This window comes from Platichthys flesus, chromosome 7 (genome assembly GCF_949316205.1).
Source record: "Platichthys flesus chromosome 7, fPlaFle2.1, whole genome shotgun sequence".
In the NCBI taxonomy this organism is placed as follows: Eukaryota; Metazoa; Chordata; class Actinopteri; order Pleuronectiformes; family Pleuronectidae; genus Platichthys; species Platichthys flesus.
In genome coordinates, this window is record NC_084951.1 from 6,723,575 (window position 1) to 6,740,913 (window position 17,339).

At 43.4% G+C, this 17,339-nt stretch overlaps 1 protein-coding gene across 1 annotated transcript in view; it reads right to left on the minus strand.

The window, feature by feature from the left end:
- LOC133956924 (plexin-A1-like) overlaps positions 1 to 17,339 on the minus strand; it is a 192,594-nt gene that overhangs the window by 128,956 nt on the left and 46,299 nt on the right. Inside the window, exon 3 of the mRNA XM_062392292.1 lies at positions 4,231 to 4,413. Coding sequence (XP_062248276.1) covers positions 4,231 to 4,413 — 183 coding nt within the window. The remainder of the gene's footprint in view (positions 1 to 4,230; positions 4,414 to 17,339) is intronic.

Sequence of the window (17,339 nt, forward strand, 5' to 3'; positions counted from 1 at the left end):
TCACGTCTGTGACAAACTCTGAGTGAAACAAGTTGAACATCTTGCGTTGGATAATCTGAGCGGGAGTGGGAGGGGCGAATGAGATGGCAGGGGCAGGTGAACTCCTGTTTCACCTCCGCAGCTCTGAGAAGCCCCGAGTGTCCCCAGTCTCACTCGTCTCCTTGTCTCGAGGCAGTGAAGTGCCAGCGTCGTGTCAATCAACCTGTTGGCACGGTTAGCTCGCTAGTGCTGTACTCCAACCCTGTCACTCAGGCTATCTTCCAAGATTGAAACGATGGGTAAAGTAATTGGATTTGCTGCTAGCAGGGAAATGATGAAATGACATGAAACCACCCCCCCTTTCCCAGCCACAGACACACAAACACACACACACACCTTCTTACCGCTCTGAGTAAATCTCGCTCTCCCTCTTTCTCTCTCCGTCTGTCTTTGTTTCTGAAACCTGGAAATACCACAGGCTGTCGAGGAGTTTTTTTTCTTCTCCCCTGATGTGGCAGGAGCGCCTTGTTCTCCCAGGTAGACAAAGGAGGCGACGACATGACGGGAATTAAAGGATTTCCAGGTTTTACCGAGATCTGAGGAGTTTTTTTTTTCTTTTTTAGGAATGGGTCTGGTAAACGGAGCACAAGGCAGCACACAGTACTAATAGTACCCCAACCAACCAGTCTACACCTTAAGCACTGTCAATAGCATTTTAACTATTAACTTGTACTCTCGCCAAACCGTCTCAATTGCCCCCTGAGGGCTGCAGTCTTGGTCAAATCATATAAATCACTAGTTTAAATATACCTCCTCCTCCATATTAGTAGAGAAGTCATAGTACAGGTCAAACTAATTATTCTCATCAATAGTTGAAGGGTTTTTTATGCATTTTTTTCATTCATTTTGGTTTATAACAGTTATTTTAAAAAACAAGATAAAATGTCAGGATTGACACCTGAGACTGACGCATGATTGGTCGAGTGGATCGGGGAACCTTGCTGCCTGGGCGACGTTTTGCATTGCACATTTTAGGTCCAAGGTAACTTCTTCTTTTATTTTTCTTATTTTTTTTGTCCACCATTCCACATATCATTTTGCCCATCCATTCTACAGCATGCGCTGTGTTGAAGCTTTCAGTTGCAATTAACTATTATTTTCATAATCAACTAATCTGTTGAATAATTTCTTAATTCATCAAAGCGGCACATTCCTTTTGCAAAAAAAAACAACTGAATTGATTAATTTATTATCATTAATATTAAATAGTTCATAATAAAATTGGGCTCATCAATTCAGTGATTAATTGTTCCTCTATTGTTGCGTCTGATACACAGATCACTGTGTATGCAGTGCCAGTATTTTGTTATTAATTTCTCTCTGATAACAACTGTATATTAACAAAGGCCAAAATGAGCCATTATTTTGACAGAGGGTTGTTATCAGATTTCGTCCACTGCGCCACATAAAAAAGCCTGAAAAGACTTTACACACAGAATGATAAGTTGAAAGGTTTCATTCCGAGAGCTGCAGCAGCCTACAAGGAGAGCTACAATACATGCTACTCAGAAACTCAACCAACTCAACAGTGATGGAAATGTTCGAGGGATTTTTGACATCCATGCTGTGTTCACTGTGATTATGTTGACGTCAAGCAGCATGGATTAACGCTGGTGCGCGTCACAGCTCCATCTCTCGCACAAAGCACATGGACGCCAACACTTGCTCAATGGACTGTCGATAGGTTTAAGATTTACACTAGTGATTATATATTCATAGATCAATCGATACAGGGAGTCTAGCAGGCGAGACATGTCCGCGCAGGCGAACACGCATTTAGCAACGTTCACATTGTATGAATTCTAATGAGTGTGAGCGGGGCGCCTGTGTAGACGTCAATACACTGCAGCTCTACATTTCATTAGGCCAAGGAGCACGGTTTAACTCCCAATGAAAAGCAATAAAACCACACAGCCCGGAACCATCTCTCTCCGTCTGCCTCCGCATTTTTCTCTCTTTTTTCTTCGTCCTAACTCTGCCCCCCCCTGTCCTCCTCTGTCCTGAGTTCTACTCTGTACTAATCTTGTTCAGCCGTTTAACACTTGTTCTCTAATACAGTTGGAGAGAAAAAATTTAATTTACAACCAAACTAATCAACTCTCGGTTTAGGGGAAAGAGTTACCAGGCACAGACAAATGAAAAAAGCCTCATTAAGTAACTACAGTGTGAGTCACTGCTGATTTATAGTAATTGTCGCCCTGTGTCGCCATTTCCCTGCTCACACACAGACGTCTGCATGTTGCTGCAGCATCTGCATTGATCTGTGTGAGGACACCGGCAGCCTCCACTTCCGTGCTCACCTTCCTTCATCCCTGAGCACAGGAAGAAATGGGATTCCGATGAGCGGGATATCATCCGGGATCTGCTGACCCCACACGCTCAACACAACCACAAATCATCCGTCTGCACAAACACACACATACAGACAGTCCAGGGGTCAGACGCAAGGACTAGGGGACTAGGTTTCAGTCGACTTAGCAAAACGCCAGAGAGAGGAAGCTATGAGGAGGCGTGTGTGTCTCTGTGCGGGTGTGTGTGTTGAGCATATCATCATAGCTTGTAAGAAAGCACATTCCCCTGACTGCAGAGACACACAGAGCTAAATCCTGAGCGGTCATATTCAAACTAAGCTGAATAATGTAGATGCCTTTTAGTTTAGTTTAATAGAGCGTGACAGAACGTACAATGAAAACACATTCAGATTCTTTGAAACAAAGGACACAAGCACCTACAAAAAATAGTGGACTTCAAAGCACATTCTGGAAACTTTTCAAAGTTAAATGCCAACGACATTAAAATATGCAACTAACTTTTTTATTTCATTATTTTAAATTATGTATGTATTAATTAAATTATGATTCTTATCCTCAGGTGATTGTTTATTGGAGTATCTGGAACACGGACACACTCCAACGTGTCGCTGCTGAGGAAAGAGGTGGAAAAAAACAGAAGAAGAAACACGCTCACAGCGGCTCGGTGGGAACTCGGATGAAGGAGTAGCTGATTGGCACACGCACCATGCGGTCCACTCAACAGGGGTACTCGAGGTGCACACACACACACCTACTGTAAACCCACAGGCACACACAAAGGGACGCCATGCTGTGCTATGCTGAACATGAGGGGAAATTACTGCTATTACAGCTTACTGCTAGATTTTGACGCACCCTTTGCAACACTAAGCACAGACCACACATACACACACACACACACTCTTACACACACAAACACACACTCATGCACATTACTGGGATTCTTATCGGCTACGGTACTCACAGGACAAATAAGAAATCATCTTCACTCCCACCTACAGGCAACTCAGAAACCCTCCCTGGCTCTTGACAGACCCTGGGAGTGGACCACCACACAACACTCAGCAAGATAAAATGCACACAGCTCCAGATTGTCAAGCAGCATGAGCTCCACTCCACACATCCCCAAAAGAATCACTCTCACACACACACACACACACACACAGAAGCCGTATGAACAAACACACGTTCACGCAATAATATCATTGCATCACACTTTTACAGCTGATGCAATGATATTTTTGATGACAAAGTATTGGTCATCAACACCAAAACAAAAGACTTTTGAAAACACATCACAATATTACATAAACATTTTCCAAAGCCCGTTGCCCTAACCTTAACCATTACAACTAAATGCCTAACCGTAACCCTAACCTTAACCTAACTCCGACACTAACCCCCAAACAAAGTCTTAACCCTTAAACAAGCCTTTGAAAAAGTGAGGATTTCTCATCACTCTGCAAGGACTATGCTCAATCTGGTCCTCACAATGTAGAGTACAAGAAAACACACACACACACACACATTATCTATCTGTCTCACTGACTCACTGTTATTCATATCTCTCACCATCCAAAATGTATAAGCAGCATCCGGTGTCAAAATCCAGAAAAGACACACTGCAAAATAACACACTGGAGTCACCTCAGATGAAAATCCTATTAAACTGTGTCTGCAAAACAGCATTGTCTCTCTAGCCGTGATATATTTATAAAAAAATTAAGGTTTTGACCCAAACTTGGTTAGATGTTTTAAGAGATTTCCCAGCCACACAGCCATGAGACATCAGAAGAAGTGTTCCAAGGTTTTCACATCACATCCACCATAGTGATTTCAAACTGCGTGTAGACACAAACACAAACTTCGGGAGACCTACCTTCTTCATGTGCCCGCTGCGAGTGCCTGTGAACGCCACAGTGTGTCCGCGGTAGTCATAGGCCGCCACCGAGGTCATGCCGTCCTCCTTGTCCACGTAAAGAGGGATCCCCTCGATGGCAGTGGTGCCCCCTAGAGGCTGGTTGAAGTCCTGGCCGCAGAAGTTATCGTCTATCTGCAGAGGCTGGGGTGTTCAGAGCGGGGTGAGGATAGAAGGAGAGAACGCCATTAACTCAAGCATTAACACCTTTTAAATCCCTTTCTTTAAAATAACATTAATTCTTAAATGAGGGGGAGGCTTTCCATCCCCTCAGCACTTAGTAGACGTTTTATGGAGCTGGAGCGAAGCCAAGCCGCTACAGAATGAGTGAGAAATGGTGTGAAATTGATGGGCGTCGTAAGGAAAATTGACTTCAGTTCCCTCAACTCCCTCCTATAGGAATTTTTTGAAAAGTGATCTAATCTCTCCGGTACGCGCCGAAGTCTCCGGTGATGGGAGCTTTTCTCCTCCGAACACTCCTCCTTTGATTATTTCATTGGACACGATGTCAACCCGAGCAATTTAGCATCTCAGCGTGGCTCGAATGAATGAACAGCTGTTTGTTAATGTTTTAAACATCGATTTCTTTGTGTACAGCGTTGGCAGTGTAGGTTCTAATAAGAGACGAGCCAATATGGGGAGTAAATCAAAGGGAACCGGAAGAAACATGGAGGGGGGGAGGGTGAACGTAGGAGCAGGGCCGTGGTGCAGATGACAGAGAAATGACAGGAAGTAAATTATAGGTCAGATTAGCATACCCTAATCAAAGTGTCTCGTACAGACACCCAGATATGCTGATATGTCACGTCTGATTTACGAACATACCGTGTGTGTGTGTGTGTATTCGGGGGGGGGGGGGGGGGGTCTGTAATAGGCATGTCATTAAAAGCCTGTGATAGGTATGTACGCATCAGGAGGATCCCCTGTCTCTGACATGTGCATGAGAGATAATCGACAGCATCTGTATTACCAATGCTATGTGACACACACATGCAAGCACACACACACACACACACACACAGACTCCTGACTAGAAAAAGCACAACTTCAGTTCCACCTCTGACAGAAGATTTAAGAAGAACACACATTGAGATAGAAATAGCACATCCGCATTAGTCAGGTGTCAATCAAAATGTAGCCTAAATGAAACAAACCTGTGAAATGTAATCTGATTTCACACACATTCCCCACTGATATGGTTTTAGGGGGCAGGTGGTTCACTGAGATAAAGCAGCTGGTGGTCCATTGAAGGAAGAAAATATGGTGGAAAGATGGTTGTTTGTTTCATGTATTAATTTGAACAACAAGGATCTGATCTATTTTAAGACTATTCATCTGAGGAAAAGCTTGACAGATGTTGAAACCACATGTTTCACATCAGGATTCCTCTTTGTCCCATGGCAATAAAACCATCTTGTCCACATCACCATAAAAAGGTCCCAATTTTTTCTTTGCATATTTAACATTTTATTAATGTGCAAATTGACACCTGCAGTGACAACCATCCAAAAGAAAATATACTCAGGAATAATCACACAAACCTTCAGAGGGAATAAACTTATAGACCAAATTAAACACATGCGAACAGCAACATGTAAACTTAAGCTAAACATTCACAGCGAAGGTAATCGTGCACATGCACACACACACATTCACACACATGCACACACACACACACACACATGCAAACACACACATTCCCTTGACAGCTCTGCAGTTTTGGAGGGGTGGTGTGATTGATTAGTCTTTATGGAGATACTTTGTCTTGTAATGAACAAGAGAAGGCTGGCATGTTCATTTGTGTTATTGTGCGGAGCTTGAACATACGTGTGTGTGTGTTTGTGAGTCTGTATTTGTGTGTTATGCAGGCTTAAGTCAATTTTGCCAAAATGCCTGTGGCGGACATTGTCTGCCTTTCACCAGACGTTCAAAGGCAGCTAGAAAAAACTGCAAGTTAAACTTGAATGAACAAAGACACAAAGTGAGTCAAAGGGAGTGAGGGAGGCAGTGAGACACACACACACACACACACACACAAACAAACACACACACAGCTTTGGCTTTTGCATGATTTACATAAACATGTTCTAAATTTTGGAAATGTTTTGCAAGAGATTTGAGTGATGCAGAGAAGATTGAGACAGATATGAGGAAGAGGAGAGAAGGGGGGGGGGGTAGAAATGCAGGAATAAAGAGAGAGGGGGGAGAAAGAGGGAATAGAGTGCAGAAAGAGATGGCCATGCCTCTGTGACAGTGTGAACCCTGGCCTTGTATCCCTTCCACAGTCCCCCTTGGTTTCCTCTGATAAAGACCAGAACCAGATATCTATCCATTTCTTTCACTCACTTCCCCCTCTTTCTTTTTCTACCACCTAGCCCAACCTTGTTCTCCCTCTTTCCCCTGAATGCTCTGTATTAATACGTTTCCCTCGTCGTTTTTTCCTTTCTGGTGGGAACTCATGTCCTTCCCAGAGGGTTAGTCTGTTTTTCCTGCTTTCACATGCCTGCAGCTGTCTGAGACCGTCTTTCTTTCCCTCTTTCGTTCCTCCCTTTATCGAGATGATGATCACAGGTCACATGATGGTTGAGATACATGACTAGGGGTCAAAGCATTGCTACAGAATATCTATAACACTATTGTTCTGCTGCAACAAAAAAACGGCTGCTGTCCAAACCAAAGGTCTGAAGAAACACAGCCCGAGTAGAACAAATGTTTATAATAGTGACTTGCTGTACCATCGTTGGGCCTGGATTTATTTACAGCAGGCGCTTCACTCTTGTAAACTCATCTGCATTCCCAGTGTTTGTCATGCTCGCACTGAAGTGAGATCGCCATCTTCCCACCGCCGTCGCCGGCATGCTGAGGATGCTAATGGTTTGTTATGTTTAGCCTGACTTGCATCATTACCATAGAGTCAACAGCTCAGATTGAGGCACAGTGGAGCGTTCAGTCGACGTGTTTTCACTGCAGACAAATGTGGCTTCACGCAGACTTGGCATCTGCTTGCTGTTTTGTGCCTTGTAGACATGTAATTCCTACAGTCTGCTCTGTCACTCCTCTGCAGCGACTCAATGAGGAGGCGCGGGAAAAATTATAATCAATGATACAGACATGAATGGAAAGCCTTAAAAACACACATCTGACCCCCATGTGCTCACATTGATATCCATGATCATATATCACATTATATACGTATATTGATATTTCCAATGTAAGAATTATTCAAACATGTTTAACGCAGGTCCACACGATGACCCCAAAGACACAACACTGTGCCTCATACACTGTCATCTGGTTGCAAGTGTAAATGCACAAAGTATTTGAGACCGAAACCCCATGGATGTACCTAATGCACCCACGTGTCAAGCAGGTGTAAAAGCCCCTGTCTCTTCCTGACACATTTGTAAGCTTGTCTCCTGTCCTGAGCTGTCACTCAGTTAATCCAGGACACCGGCAGTGGATATAACCACTCGCAGGGTCGGTCCCCTGTGACAGTGGCAGCCAACGTGTCGTGGCTGGTGTTCCTGTTGCTCCTGAGAAAATGACCCCCAGCGATTATTGGGACAAACAACCATGCCCTCGTTACGCTGAGCTGCTGTGGCATTTATCTGATCTCTGTGAGGGAGGGAGCAGGGACGTCCTGGTGCAGTACATACAGTACATACACACATGTGTTTTGACTTGTTAATGGATTATTGTAGCTATACTGGTTGTTTGAGTGTTTTTTAACAGTTAAACACTAACAAGTGCTGGACCACCACTCTCTGAACTGGAGTAGTGCTAAAATTGGCCATAGACGGATTCCAGATTATTTACCTGAGCAATAGAGTGTAAGCGTAAGTTAGAGTGTGAAAACATCTCATTCAGATGCAGTTAGAATGACTTTGAATAAGCATTTCACATTGGTCCATCCAGGTGCACTGTTGGATCTCCTGTGTACTGTATGTCCAACAGAGGTGAGACATTAGGATGTGCATCCAAGGCCATTTCTGATGAACTTATCTTTCTCAGATGAAGGAGAAGAAAACCCATGTAAATTGTGTCATATGATGACTCTGATCTAAATCAAAGCAATGTAAACATTAGGTGCATTCATACCTGAAAAACCTGATTCTTTTTTTAGATTGGATGTGGATTGTATCTCATTGCATTTTTATAAATTTAGTATCTTCACCTATGATTGTACAGGCTTGGCTGTAAATCTGAGTCAGAAGCCTTTACTGGGTCTCTAACATAAGGTGACCCGCTGTAGTCTTTTATTAGTGCTTTTATAAGCTCCATATAGTTTGTCCCTGTTGGCCTGCTGCACCTCTGACCGTGTTATTATTATTAATGCATATCGCTCATGCCCAGTTCTGTACATATCATCACACACACACACACACATTTGTTCTATTTCCAGGGGGTTGGACAAGGACAGAGTCCCCTGTGTTGTCCTTGCTGAAGAACTCTGCTGCACACAGATGCAGGCTTGCCCCTGGCATCACACACACACACACACACACACACACACACACACACACACACACACGTAGACCACTGCCAAACTCTGGCTGGGTGAATGATGACTGGGTGATGAGGGAAAGAGTGGGGCAAGTGAGATCAAGGGAAAGGAGAGGAGACGGGGGAGAGAAAGCCATGGAAGAAAGAGGGAGATAGAGGGGAGGGACATGGGGGAAGGCTAAGGGTCAACAGTGCTCTTGTCGCCACTAATGAGCCTCAACCCAGGAAGAGAGAGGGAGAGAGATAGAGAGAAGGAGAGAGAGTGAGTTTGGATTCATGAATTCTCCATTAAGCGTGTGCACATGAGAGCTGCACTGAGCAGAATGTGGTTTCAATAGATGTGGCAATGGAGCAAACCTGTTACCTACATCCCTCGCAAAACTACAATCACTGTAAACGTCTGTCTTTGTTGTGCCTTCTTTTCTCTGTAGCTGCACTCAGATTTGCACAGAAGTCCAGAAATGTCGCCGACATTTTCTGGAGGGGCTCTCGATGAGTATGCAAATGTCCAAGACCACGTATTACAAACACTTTTTAGAACTTTTGGAGCCAGCCCCCTCTTAACAACTCCAGCTACGTACACGGAAAAGGTGCAAGTGAGCCCCTGAAAGAATAAAGTGGATGACGTTTCTAACACGAGAGGAAAACGAAAACTGGAACAATACAAATATCTCAGAATTAAAACGAGGTGCCAAGCACGTAGAATACACATTTTAAAGTCTACATTCTGTGTCGATGTGCTGTTGTAAACAAGAAACGCAAAGGAACATATTCATCATGTCCTGCCTCCTTCGTGCTCTACTCAGGCGCCACTTCTTCCCTAGAAATTGGACCTGTTGTGCTGGTTTATTACAATGTGTGTATGTGTGCATCTCTCTCTCTCTCTCTCTCTCTCTCTCTCTCTCTCTCTCTCTCTCTCTCTCTCTCTCTCTCTCTCTCTCTCTCTCTCTCTCTCTCTCTCTCTCTCTCTCTCTCTCTCTCTCTCTCTCTCTCTCTCTCTCTCTCTCTCTCTCTCTCTCAGCTACATCTGTCTAATCAACTTCAATTGTCAGCACGTTGTTTTTCAAATCCTTGCTCATTTGCAGAGACGTAAGAAAACGGTGAGAGATCGCATCCCACGTGGGGAGAAAAGGAGAGAAGGGGCGAGCTAGAGAGAGTGACTGAGGTAAAGGGGAAGGGAGAGGGAGGGAGAGAGATGTTGTCAACATGGTCTCCAGAGAGCCAGATGTCTCAAGCATCTCAGCATACAGCACTGGCATAAACACATCGCTCTAATCCCAGGGTGAAATAGCGTGTGCGCGCATGTATATGTTAAACATAGCTCATGCCTCGTTCCCATGTGAGAAAGATAATGTTGAAGTGAGAGTTGCACCCCTGAGACCTTGCCAGCTGATGCAATGAACAACAGAACTTGCAGACTGGAAAAAATGCATTTAATTAGTTAGTGTGTTTAGTGTGTTTTTTAAAGGAAAGGAGATGGGAATGTACTGCCAAACTTCAACAGGTCTACAGCACACACACAGACACAGGCAGGCACACACACACACACACACACACACACTCTCCCCTGGCTGATATCCAGGTTGTTGTTGTTGTGACTTGGCGTTGCAAGCGGAGAACAACACTGGTTGGCCTTTAGATTCCCCCAGCGAGCCAATATCTGCTCTCTAATTGGTCATTAATGAGTGCATGTGTGTGTGTGTGTGTGTGTGTGTGTGTGTGTGTGTGTGTGCATGTGTGTGTATCTGTGTTTGTTTGTCATGAAAGAGAGAGAAAGACAGTGTGTATGTGTTTGTGTGTTATAGGGAACGGGGCTGCAGTGGGGAGCTCAGACATCTGTCCCATAGACTGGACCACTCAAAGCCTTGACCTGCTTAAACCCAAACACACACACACACATACACTTTGTTGATCAATGTGGAAGTGTGTGCATGTGGGTGAGAGAGAGTGTGTGTGTGCACAGGGAAAGAGGAAAGTGTACAGCCTCTCCAACATATCCACAGACACCCACACACACACTGTGGACTTGGTGCAGACATCTGGCAGAACATTCTGCTCTAATGGAGACAGAACTACAGGCATCTGCATCTCACACCCACGCACACACATGGACATGCTTTCACACACACACACACACACACACACACACGTTCTGACTTTTATTACCTTTTCATGACTATTGTAACTTTATAAGCACAAGAAAAGAAAGAGAGTTTGTCGCAAGTATCATTTGTTTTGATATTTCCCAGGATAATTTAAGGTAGCGCTGCTATTGATGCTGAATATTTAGGAATTTAACATGAGTTAAATGACAACACCACCTGTGGTCATGACAACAGAATGACAAAGCATTGAAACAAGAATGATTTCAGTTTGTTGTCATTTTCAAGTACCATGTGGAGTTTTGGATACAGCGGTGGAGCCATGTTTTGGATCCTGTGGTAAAGTAGCATAAACAACAGGTACGCAGGTTAATCGACTGTTCAATCATTGCTGGTGGTTGTAAACGTAGAGGGGAACATGACTGCTTGATCTTGTGGAGCAATATATGTAAATTGTTTCAATTTTTTTTCTTTTTAAATAACGAGCTTCATCACTAGGAGCTGTCCCGATGATGTAATACAAAAGGTCCCCACTTTATTTTGAAAGACAGCCAGTGAGGAAACTGGCACTAACTTCATTACATTCCTTATGGAAATGTGACGGTGTTGGAAGAACCGCCAAAAAATGTATGTTTTTTGTGGTTCAGTTTCTTGCATAGAGAGCAAGGCATCACTGGACTGATTCTTTATTTATTTTTGCCAAATGGTTTTTACTTTTCTGCGAGTTCACCAGTGGGGGCAAGGCCCTTCTACATTTCAGCATCTGTTGTTTTGGCTCGGGTGAAATGAGGAGTATTGAGTTGGAGATGGAGGGAGAGGCTGGCAGCGAGGAGATGTGCTCTGGTGGAACGAGGAGCTGCAGGCGAAAGAGAGACCGGTAGAGACTAGGGCCCCACAGGTCAGCGGCAGAGGAATAGCAGGGATGCCATGAGATCAACATTTACTTTGCAGCTAGATTCATTCCACACTGGCTCTTTGCTCATTCCCTACCCATACTCCGATCTGGTTTACTTTTATTCTTCGATTCCTTTTGCTGTTTTCTAACATTCTTCCCCTGCATATTTCTTTATTTTGTCATCCCCCTGCTCTGATTGAAAACACATGTATGAAGCTGTTACATAATTCTAAAAAAGGCCTGACTGACCTGCAACCCTGAGGTGTGAAGGTGTGTGAAAAAAGAAACAGACACTTGTGTCTGTGTCAGTCGTAACCCAAACAATTCCTCTCTATTTTCTTTCTTTAAGTAAAAAAGGAAAGAGTAAGAAATAATAAAATAGGAAATGATCCGTTATAAGGTCCTACAATTATCCCTTTATTGTCTCCTTTGTTCCATCCTCCATCGTTCAAAACAATAATCCCCACATGCGGGACGCTTCATCAGCGAGCCTCCATTAGTCACACTCAATATACTGTGAAACACCTTGAAACACTCTTTTGGGATAATTGAGTTTAATTGCAGAGGTTAGACAAGGTGGCTGAATCATGAATGTTAGTCTGTTGCTTTAAGTGCAAAAACAAGGCGGAGGGCGTTCAAAATCCCTGCCAGTTTCGGTTTCTGTATTTTTTTGGCTGCCGTGGCTCCCATGAGAACATTTTCTGGGTCGTAATTTCATGAAGGTGTGGAGAAAAAAAACAAAATGCACAAAGTGAAAGGAATCCCGTGGAGAGAGAGGCAGAGAGAACTGGGGGAAGCAAGGGCTGAGCTCCAGTGCTCCGGTGTCAGCTGGACATATAGGTTAATGTGCCACAGTGGGACAGTAGCTCACTCTCTCTACCCCAGATCACCACATGGAACGCTCCGCTCTGAGGTTTGGCTTTTCCTGGCACAGCAGACGTTTGGTGACAGCAGCGATGCAGATTTTAACGGCCTGCTGTGGATGTGGTTTTTAATCTTTGTGTCCCAAGCATTTACAGTTTAATCAAACATGGACTTTTTTCTCAATATAAAGGGTGAATTCAACGTATCAACAATCCTCGCATGTTACTTTATATTCATGTTAAATTATAATTATTCACATTTCATTAGTTGGGTTAGGGTTAACCCCCTAACGTCATTTAATAATACTTCACATTCTCACATTGTTATTTCGTATTTTTAAGACATATAATTCAGATTTTTTTAATTTTAAAACTATTTAAGACCCGCCGAAACCCTTATTCAGCATCAGGCCTGGTCTACATATATAGAGTTATTGATTGGTATCAAGCTAAATATTCCCACTCGAATGTCAGGCCTTGCTTTGCTGTGCTCAACAAAGTCTGGTTCACTTGCGCCAGGCTGTCACAATGTTAGAGTGAGTGTGAAAAATGATGTGGTCTCATGAGTGACTCTGAGCTCTCTGACACCTGGACTGGCACATTACACAGGTTCAGACACAGGCAGTTGTCACAGAGGACTTTCTCACAGTAGACATTGTGACATGTCAGAGAGTGAGAAGCACACGTCTAAATAAAGTGTTGATTACAGATTCATTGGCAATGTAACCAACTGGACCTTTCCTGTTGGATGAGTCAGAATGATTCTACTATGGTCAAGGCCTTAACTTCTACAACACACATGAGAGGTTCCTCACATGTAGCCAGTGAGATCTAAGAAGACTCTGTACAACTGCACATCGGCCAACAACACCATCATTTCTCCAACGGATATCATCACTTCCAGGAGTCACACACTCTCCCACATCATCTTTTATGTATAGATAATGTTAAACTCTATAACTTTAAAGTATTGAACCTAAACTTTCACTATTTCAATCATGAGGACTACTCCCTACTACATTAAGTAATCTGTTATTTCAATGGGCCAGACAATCTTATATTATACCCATTATATATTAAGATCATTGCATAATATTATCACTTCCTCCAAGGAGTTTGTTTTCATGGGCGCTCAGCAGGATTATTCAAACCCCACTTTACAGATTACCAAAAAAACTCTGTAGAAAGATGTGGTATTGGTCAAGAAAGAACCCATTAAACTTTGGTGCAGATCTGGATTAGGGGCAGATCAAGCATTTATTTTTTTTCTCATTCTTTACCAATGCTGGATAGGACATTTTGCAACATATTCATTATTTTGTGTGAACCTTACTGAAAAAAATTCCAACACATTAAGGGATTTGTTATCGATGCTGTAAAGATTTGGACCCAAATCAAAATCCAGATCTAGGGGAATTAAATGTTATTTTTTAGGGGCGTAGGTTTCTATTCAGCTGCTCTATGCTCAGATCAAACTGTTTCCAGTTTTGTTTTCTTTGATCAGAATCAGGGCTAAAATAACTTGATGGGGGACATCCCTAATAGAGATCTAAATCTCCATAAATCTCCAGAAACAGATGTCTAGACAGGCAGATGATAGATTCTGTTAAACTTTTGCGTGGGGGACACATCTGCTGCTTTTGGCCTACATTTACCAAATGTAGGCAAACATCACATATGCGAGTGTGCCAACATCCTCTTTCTATGTAACACAAGCCAGATGATGCTCTTAAAGCCTCACTGTCCATCTGAGCACTGCAGGACTACAATCTGTGTAATCTGAACTAAAGCCCTTCCTGACAGCCATAATCCAATTATTACAGACCACTGCAGGGATTCACCCGAACAACGGAGCTTGTAAAATACTGTACAGGGAAAAGTTGAAGTTAAGGAAGGAGCACAGGTCCAACTAGACACCTGACAGAACACACATCGCTTGACTTGCTATGCACAATTTAACAGTTAGGTGGTGAAGGTTTTCTTTTTAGTTGTCAGGAAAAAAACATCGCCCACATAACAGGAAAAATCAAATAACTATGGTTAATTGTTATTTCTTTTAAACATGTCAATATGGTATTTGTTTTAATTTAGATGTAGGATATGTTAAATGTACAAGGTGCTCAGTTAGTGCAGTAACTTTCATATGTTCATTAAGATTAAGAATAAGATGCATTTATTAGTCTCAAACACATGCACAGTCATACAAAGGCACACTCATGCAGGTAGGGAAATGTAACCTCTGCTTTTGACCCATCTGGTGCAGGACACACAGAGCAGTGAGCGACCATGTGCGGCGCACGGGGAGCAGATGTTGGGGGAGTAAGGTGCCTTGCTCAGGGGCACTAGACAGGGTAGGGAGACTCTTGGAATTTTGGACAGATCAATCGAGGTTCGTCTTTTTGTTGTCTCTCCGTGGAGTCCAACCAGAGACGAACCAGAGACCTTCTCTGCCCATAGTCCAAGTTTCTGCCATTAGACCACCGCCTCTCTACATATGTCATCACATAAACGTGTGTGTGTGTATGCAGCGCACATCTTCACACCCTTCACACAAAAATATGAAGCCAGGAGATATGTTTAAGGTTGAGCTCATCTCACAGCGCCCGCTGCACTTCTAGCAGAAAAACACAAGCACAGCTTAGACACACTGCTTTAGAATCACGCAAGACACACACACACGCAAATATATGAATTATCAAACACATATAAACAGAAACACACATGAATACATCAGGGTTTCCCCCAGCACTATCTTGTTAAGGCGGCCGCCTTAACAAGACTAGGGCCCCGCCTTGACTACCAATGTATTGAAAAAAAAAAAAAAAAAAAAAAAAAGTTGAAAAAAAAAAAAAAATGGCATTGATAATACTCAGGTAATACTGTTTACAACATTAGTCGTGCCAATAAAGTTTTTTGAGTGTAATTGAGACGGCGACATCTGGTGGTTGAATATATTGTTGCATAGTCTATCATAGTCACCTGTCAATCTACCGCCAGTGACGTGCGGTGAGGTCAGTGAGTGGGTAGGCACTGAGTTCTGAAAGCCAGATTTCTCTAAACCTATATATTGTTAAATCAAAAACAATAAACAACAAACAGGCACGCACGGCCGATTTCAAATAAGTTCCTCCCTTTCTTTCTTTCTTTCTTTCTCTCTCACTCACTCACTCACTCACACTCACAGACGGGACGTATATGAAATGTCACGACGGTGACTTCAGGTTTGCCCGTAGCCTACTGTAGTTTGGTCTAAATGATTAAACATCGCATCCATCGACTTAACGGACCCGTCCCTCACACCGAGGGCAGAATAAACGTAAGGCAACAAGTCAAACCTTCGCCGATTCAAACTACCGGTACTACTTCTATTCAACTTAAAAATAAAAGACAGCATTCATCATTATGTAGGACTACAGCATAACGGACAGATAGGACCGCCTTCTCCAACGTGGAACGCCCTCTCCGCGCCTCTCCGCGGCTCCTCGGAGAGCTTTTCGTGCAGCTCTCCTTTTTCTAACTACACGTCGAAATGGCGGAGAGCCCACGGATAGGCCTTGGCTGTGATTGGTCCGCTAACGCCAGCATTTCGGAATGGAAACTTCCTGTTCCATTCCCTACATCACAATAAACCAAAATCACAACTACGACTCTATAATTAATGTGACAAGTGTGTTAAGCCAGCGGCGTTGTCCGGCTGACGGTGGCTTGTTAGGGCATGTGTGTACGGTTACATACTGTTATAACGAACTTTCATAACGTGGCTAGCGGGCTAACCACCATGCTAACTGCGGTGGGAACAGCGCAAAAACCCGCTGACTTTAATCCCACGGCTCATGACACTCTTTCTCAAACACCGTCAGGTTAGAAGAAAACACTTTAGATCGATACTAACTAACGGTAGTAGTTAGTATCGGGTGTCCCTGCTGACTGTGTGTGGAAGCTGGGGGGAAGCTAGCTGCCTCCGTGTAGCTTCAAGCTGTTGCAGCTGTTGAATTAGCAACGCAGTTTGGAAACAAGACCGGGGAACCGCTGCGTTAAGACACGATAACATAAGCATTATGACCCGCTGGGTGTCACTTTATTCAGCAAAAACTGTCGCGTCATCAACATCCTTTTTCTGTTAGCTGCCATCGTTCACTGTGTGTGAGGAGCCGGGAGGACGTAAATAAACCAGCGTGGACTTCTTCTATATACCTCATGAGGTAGGCTTCTCTAAGCTCGACTTCAGTTGCGCCATCTACTGTTCTGGCGGTGAATTGTTTTCACAACAAAAAGGCTCGTAGAACTATAAATCAAAAAGGGTCCGTCCGCTCCGTCCGTCCGTCAGTCCGCAACGGACTCGGAGTAGCATACATTGGCCTTAAGCTGCGTAAATGTCTAGCAATATCTCGATTTTAATTGGTCCATGAATGATATGTAACGTAAAGGCTTATGTGGCATACCATTTACGTAAAAAAGGCACAAAGAATGATGCTTATTTGCGTACATGTTAAATCATACAGAATCAGGTGCGCATGCGCGAAAACTTTTTTTTTCTTGCCGTCCACAATGAATAGGCGGTTAATTTGAACGGAATCCGACATCACAAACTGTCATCTTCCGAGGCAGCTTGATTTTTCTTAAAAACCGGCTTAAACCCTATTTTGTAGTGTCTGCATGTTTTCCACAACATTTGTACCTACTGTTGTTTATTTATATTGAAATAAA